Source organism: Crocodylus porosus, unplaced genomic scaffold, assembly GCF_001723895.1.
Source record: "Crocodylus porosus isolate Cpor-Errol unplaced genomic scaffold, CroPor_comp1, whole genome shotgun sequence".
In the NCBI taxonomy this organism is placed as follows: domain Eukaryota; kingdom Metazoa; phylum Chordata; order Crocodylia; family Crocodylidae; genus Crocodylus; species Crocodylus porosus.
In genome coordinates, this window is record NW_017728933.1 from 3,685,938 (window position 1) to 3,692,085 (window position 6,148).

Genomic DNA, 6,148 nt, shown 5'->3' on the forward strand with positions numbered 1-6,148 from the left:
TTCCTTCACGAGGTCAGCATTGATGGAGGGTAGGGGATCCCCCTCACCCAGATTTCCCTGTCCCATAGCAGGCATGGGCATCCCGTGTTGAGGTCTGTTGGGAGCTGAGGTGCTCCTGAAGTTGGAGAGAGGTGCAGAGCAGTGGGGCCTGCATCTGGGAGCCCCCCCGGGGAGGGTTGCATGCTGCCAGATAAGTGCAGGGGTCTGGTGAGGGCGTCCCTGTGGCACTGTCCTCAGTGTTGTGCCCTGAAGAGGGCTGTGGTTGTATCATGTCTCCTAATGGCGGGCAGCCTCGCCAAACCACAGAATTCTTTCCGTCCTTCTCAGGCTGCAGTCATGCATGGGGGTTGGCCAGCAGCAGGCAGTGCCACAGAGGGTGCGCTCTCTGGAGCCTGAATGTGGGTGTGCTGCTGGGGTGGAGGCAAGGGGAAGGCAAGGTGACAATAAGCAGGGTGACAGGCTCCAGGGACAGCTGCGAAGTGTGTTGTAAGCATCACTGAGAGCATGTCTGGGTGCTGAGCTTTGTCATTGTCTCGCAAGCCTAGTGGGTGCGCACACATTTAAGCAGGTGCCCGACAGAAAGGACAGTAGCCCACAGATTGGCTGAGCTGCAGAGCGTGCCAGCATGTGGCTCTTGGGGCAGGGCTCCTGGAAAAGACAAGCTGCACAGCACGCTTCCTGGGAGGAGAGGCAGACAAGGTGGCCGACAAAGCAGGGACATTAGTTGGCCTGTAAACTGTCCATGGCCAGAGATCATAGGAACTGTAGGGAGAGGCCACAGCGCAGGGGTCAGCAACCCCTGGTACACATGCCAGAGCATGGCATGTGAGGGCATTTTGCTGGGAACACCATAGCTGGCCTGGGCTCTGGGCAGCTGCTGCTAGCCCCGAAGGCCAGAATGGTTGTGGCAGGTGGGCAGGAGGCCACAAGCTCTGCTGCAAGCAGCCACAACTCTGCAGCCAGCAGCAGCTGACCAGAACCTGGGCTAGCTGCAGCTGGCAGACTACAGACAGCGGCACCAGGCTCCAGTGTCCCAGTTGGGCTCGTGGGCAAGGGCAGCTGCACGCGTGCCTCTGGACAGGTGGCAGAGGTGGAGCTTGGGGCAGTGCAGCCATGGCCCTTCCCCTGTTGTCTGGCTGGGCAGCTGTTGCCAGCAATGAGAATCAGGCCCCCTGCAGTGACTCCACAGGGCTGGGGGTCGGTTTTGCTACTCTGGGCAAAAACATTGCCACTCCTGCCCTAGCAGGAACTCTGGGCAAGGAAAACCTCAGCCCTTGTGACTCAGAGGGGAGCCCTCAGGGTCTCTCTCCTGCTGGGAGCTCAGGAAGGTTCCTTTGTGTGCGAGTGACTGAGAGTTACAGGGCTGTGGAGGACGGCTTGTTTGTGAGTGAGCAGGGCTATGGTGAGGAGGCAGGTGGTGCCAAGTAAAGTGGCATTGAGGAGGTGCTGTGACAGGAGAGTGTTGGGCTACAGAGGAAAGCAACCAGGGCAAAGAGCAGACAGCAAGCCAGGAGGGACTCTAAGCAGAGGAGCATGGTGGACAGGAGGTGGTGTGGGAGGGCCAGCATGGGCCAGTCCAGGCAAACCGTTGGCCCTGGTGCACAGGGCCCTGCGCAGCCTTGCTTGTCTGCTAGCAAGGAGGGTGTATGCATCTGGGAAATGCGGAGCAAACAAGAAGTGTCCCAGGATGGGGAAAGGCATGGATATAGCATGTGTGGAAGAGGAGGCCGAGGGACCAAGTGAGAGTAGATCTAGGCAAGGTGAGGGTGCACCAGAGGAACAGGGCGGGCAGGTGGATGAGAAATGGGCCAGTTCAGTGGCTTCGCTGGGGAGCAGTGGCCTGCTTTGGGCCTGTGAGCAAGTTGCCCAATGCAGGGCCCTTACGGACCCAGCAGAAAACAGGGACGGCAGTGATGGTGTAAGATGACGGTCCAGTCCACTCTGGGAGCTGGGAGTGCAAAATTGGAGTGGCCAGGTGGGGCTGAGAAGAAGAGGCTGGCACATGAGTCGAATGAGAAACCATGCTGAGGGAGGGCAGGCGGCGGAGGCAAGGCTAGGGGTTATCACGCAACCGCCTGCACGCTGAGCAGCAGCATTGACATCTCACGGTGGCTTGTGTTCCCCCAGGTACGAATACCACTGGGCCGACGGCACCAACATCAAGAAGCCCATTAAGTGCTCAGCCCCAAAGTACATCGATTACTTGATGACATGGGTTCAGGACCAGCTGGATGATGAAACGCTCTTCCCGTCAAAGATCGGTAAACCCCCGGTGTCTCGGCAGCACTTTTAGGCAGTGGCCTTGGGTGGAAGAAACAGGCCCAGGCTCTGGGGTTGCCAGGGCACAGGCGTGTTGTGAGGGTGCGGTACAGTGTCCCCTAAGCAGTGCAGAATGGGTCATGGGAACCCGGATTGGCATGCCATGGCAGAGGGTCTCAGGTGAGTCCCTGCAGGGGAGGTGGTCCCAAGGGATGGGCTGCCTTTTTGGGACTGCACCGCTGATGAGGATAGCGCAGCACCTGAAGAAGTTGCATCCTGTGAGGCAGAGGAGCAGCAAGGTAGCCTGTCCTGCCAAATGGGCCAGGAGTACTGTAGATTTGGAGGAAGGACCATGACTGCCGGCAAGGGGTAGGCAGGAGGGAATGGCTTGGAAATTGTGCCACAGGCAGTGCCTACAGATTGTGTGCACGTGCAATGTCTGGCAGCAAGGCAGAGCAAGGGCCGGGTCAGCAGAGGAGGTGCCAGCTGTGCTGCAGGTTGTTGCTCCCGCCGCTCGGTCCAGGGGCCTGTGGGAGAAGGGGAGTAGGTGACTGCCTGTTGCAGTCTGGGCTGAAGAGTCCTTCTGTGTGTGTGTGTGTGGGTGTAAGGAGAGCCTGAGTTGTCAGTGGGCCCCTGCGTGGCTCTGGGAGCTGTTGGCGATGCAGGGCTGTGATGGGGGAACCTGCTGGGGCTCTGGCAGGCAGCAGGCATGTTGCTGCAGGGTGCATCCTTTCAGCTCTTGTCTGGCGGCGAGGGATCAGAGGTCCTCCGGCAAGGCAAGGCAATGCTGGCAGGTTCTGGCTATCTAGCAGCATGGCAGGGGCAGACTGCTGTCAGTGCTGCAGCATGAATGGAGTCTGTGTAGCCCAGTGCTAAGAGAAGAGGTCTGGCCGTGGGTCCGGAGGCGAGGTGGGCTACTGGGCATAGCATGTGCATGGCACTCAGGGCGTTTGGCCCTGGCAGCCATGGTCCTTTGTGGGGCCCTGCCTGCGTTGGGGGCAAAAAAGCCATAAGTGGGTGAGGATAGTAGGCTCCCTGGGCAGGAGCTCCTTGACAGATGGGCCAGGCTGCCTGTCTGTGGTGTGTCTGCATGGCTGTGGTGCCCCAGTGGGGAGTTGCTGTCTGCTTGATGCCCAGAGACCTGCTGGTGCACAGAGCCTTGTGAAGTTTCCTCAGGGACTTGGCAGGGTGGCAGCAATACCCAGCAGAGCACCCTGTGCTGTGGGGCGTGTCTCTGGGATGGCGAACCAAAGCTGGGGAGCTGCTTGGGCATTGGCAGGCAGCTGTCTGGGCAGCGGGTTGCTCAGGGTAATATTGGCCTGTGATGCAGGCATGGGTGGGTGTGTTCCCTGTGTCCTGTGGTGCAGCAGGTGGTTGGCACACTCCGTCCTGTGCAGGGGCATCCTTGGGCTGCAAGGGCAGCCTTAACGGAGAGCGGCATGCCCCCGGTGACTTCTGAAGTGGGAGCGGCAGTATGTGAGGCGAGGGGTGGAAGTGGAGCCCCTCTGGCAGGCCTTGAGGGCCAGGCAGTCTGGGGAGTGGGACTGTGCAGCATCCTTGGAAGGGGTTTCTGCATGGCAGCCTACCCAGGCTGTTTGGCAGCACGTGGGAGGACAGGCAAAGGCCTCTCCCTTGTTAGAAGCAGTGCCGCTCTTGCAGTGCAGGTAGTCCTCCCCAGGAGCGTCTTGCCCAGGCAATGTGTGGCGTGGTCTGTGGGCTGGAAGTAGATAGCAGCCATCCAGCTGTAGAGAAGCAGGCCCTGGGGAGGTGATATTCAGGGGTGCATGTTGTGCCGTGAGCGGCATCCCAAACAGGGTCAGTCTCAGGGGGCTCATTTGTGGGCCGTGCAGCTTGTGCAGGGCATTCCTCCTAGTGCCAGGGGTGGCTGGTGGCAAAGATGCGGAGAGTAACAGGCTCCCGCTGTGTCAGGTAGACCACATGCCGTAGAGCAGAAGCATGTATGCACCCACGGGTAGAAGAAGCCGCAGCTGAGCGGTCAGTTCAGGACAGGCTACGTGCCGGGGAATCCTAGGCAGTCTGGCTGGGCTGGGGCAACAGCAGTGTCCGTACTCCTCAGCTAACTGTTGCCAGAGGAGTGATGGGTGACAAAGGTGTGGCCAGTGTCATGCCGGTCAGTGCAGGGGCAGAGGCCTGTCTACCTGTGCAGAACAAGGCTTGGCAGGCACAAGGGTTGGGGCAGCCTTGCGTCTGTGTGGGCTTGCCTGAACCATGGTCTTTGGTGGTCCCTTGCAGGCGTCCCCTTCCCCAAGAACTTTATGTCAGTGGCAAAGACAATCCTGAAGCGACTGTTCCGGGTCTACGCCCACATCTACCACCAGCACTTTGATTCAGTGATGCAGCTCCAGGAGGAGGCCCACCTCAACACCTCCTTCAAGCACTTTATCTTCTTTGTGCAGGTGAGGGCAGGCGGTCGGAGGGAGCTGGGTGGGTGGAGCGTGCCATGGGCCCGCAGCTGTGGAGGGAAGAGGGTCTCCAGGTGGGAAAAGATGAATGTCCCAACGGCATGGCGGGTGGCCTCCTGGGGAGCAGGTGGCCAGAGCAATGTGGCCGGGGCTGTCACAAGGGCGGAAAGGATCAGGCAGGGAAGCACTCTGTGTCACAGTGCAGTGAGGGATGCATGGCAGTAATCGAGTGTGCTTGCCATGGCCTCTGGCCTCTTGTAGTGGCAGGCTGGGAGAGTGGTGAAGGGGCAGGATGGCAAAGGGCAAGGGTGTAGTTAGAAGTGGGGGGTGGGCCCCCTTTGGGGGTCCTGAATGCATCCAGTGAAAGCACTGGAGGAAGTGGCCCTGCGTGCAGAGGAAGGGACTGGGTGGCAGTCTGGTGCATCTGGCAGCCTGGGACACTGTAGGTTGTGAGGAAGCCAAGGGGTGTGTGGAGAGGGGCAGGATGTGCCATGGACAAAGGGAGGCTGTGTAGACAGAGCGCGTGGGGGTGGCGCGGCTTTCCCAAGTCACCAAGGCTGAGCGGTCACCTCACCTAGCATCTCTGATCTCTGGCAGGAGTTCAATCTGATCGACAGGCGGGAGTTGGCTCCGCTGCAGGAGCTCATTGAGAAGCTGGGCTCCAAAGACAGATAGGCCCGTCCCGGCCAAGCGTGGCCTGCTGCGGGACTCAGCCACTCCCTTTCGCTTCCTCTCCCGGCCGCAGCTCTTTGCCGGCCACTCTGTCTGCGACACCGCCAGCCTTGAAGCCCGGCCTGGTCGGCAGAAAGCGGAGATTTGCTCGGCGGACCGGCGCATCAGAGGCGGGGGAGATTGCTTTGTGACAAGGCCTTGGGCTGCCAAAGCCTGGCTGCGTGCCATCGGAGACTGCCCAGCAGGTCTAGCGCCTCTCCCAAGCAAGGCAGCGCCCTGTCTTTGGACCTCCATGATGGTTCGTTCGGCTTCCTTGCCAGCCTTGGCTGTGCAGTCCTGCCAGTGCTGGGCCTTTCTCTCTGCTGACCCTGTCCTGTGGGATGGGAACCTTTGAGTATGCAAGTAAAGTTTTGATATTCTCTTAACCTGTGGTCCTGTGCTGTGTCCATACTGAGGCAAACATGCTTACTGGCAGCGGGAGGAAGCTGGCGGAATAGGGAAGTGACTATAATGCAGGCCTGGGGGGGGGGGCGCGCAGTGAATGGGTGAGCTGATTTTATAGGAATGGCAGTGCGGAGCTGATGGGGTGGTGTAGCGGCATTTGCGCTGGCCTTGGGGGAATGTGATGCTGGGATGCAGGTTAGCAGGAGATCCTGGGTGTGTGTGTGGGCAGCAGTAGGGCGCTATCTGTGGCATCAGGGTCCAAATGGCTGTAGCTGAAAGGTAGTTGTGGGGTCCTGGTTGGGAACACAGGCTTGCTTTGTGTGGAGAGAGGAGCGGGGCCAGGGAGCACG

The 6,148-nt window shown here is 59.9% G+C and overlaps 1 protein-coding gene across 1 annotated transcript in view; it reads left to right on the forward strand.

The window, feature by feature from the left end:
- The window catches only part of MOB1A (MOB kinase activator 1A), a 14,236-nt gene extending 8,457 nt beyond the window's left edge, over nt 1–5,779 (forward strand). The window contains exons 4-6 of the mRNA XM_019545893.1: nt 2,128–2,261; nt 4,513–4,676; nt 5,280–5,779. Coding sequence (XP_019401438.1) covers nt 2,128–2,261; nt 4,513–4,676; nt 5,280–5,357 — 376 coding nt within the window. The 3' untranslated portion in view covers nt 5,358–5,779. The remainder of the gene's footprint in view (nt 1–2,127; nt 2,262–4,512; nt 4,677–5,279) is intronic.
- Nucleotides 5,780–6,148: the final 369 nt, after the last annotated feature.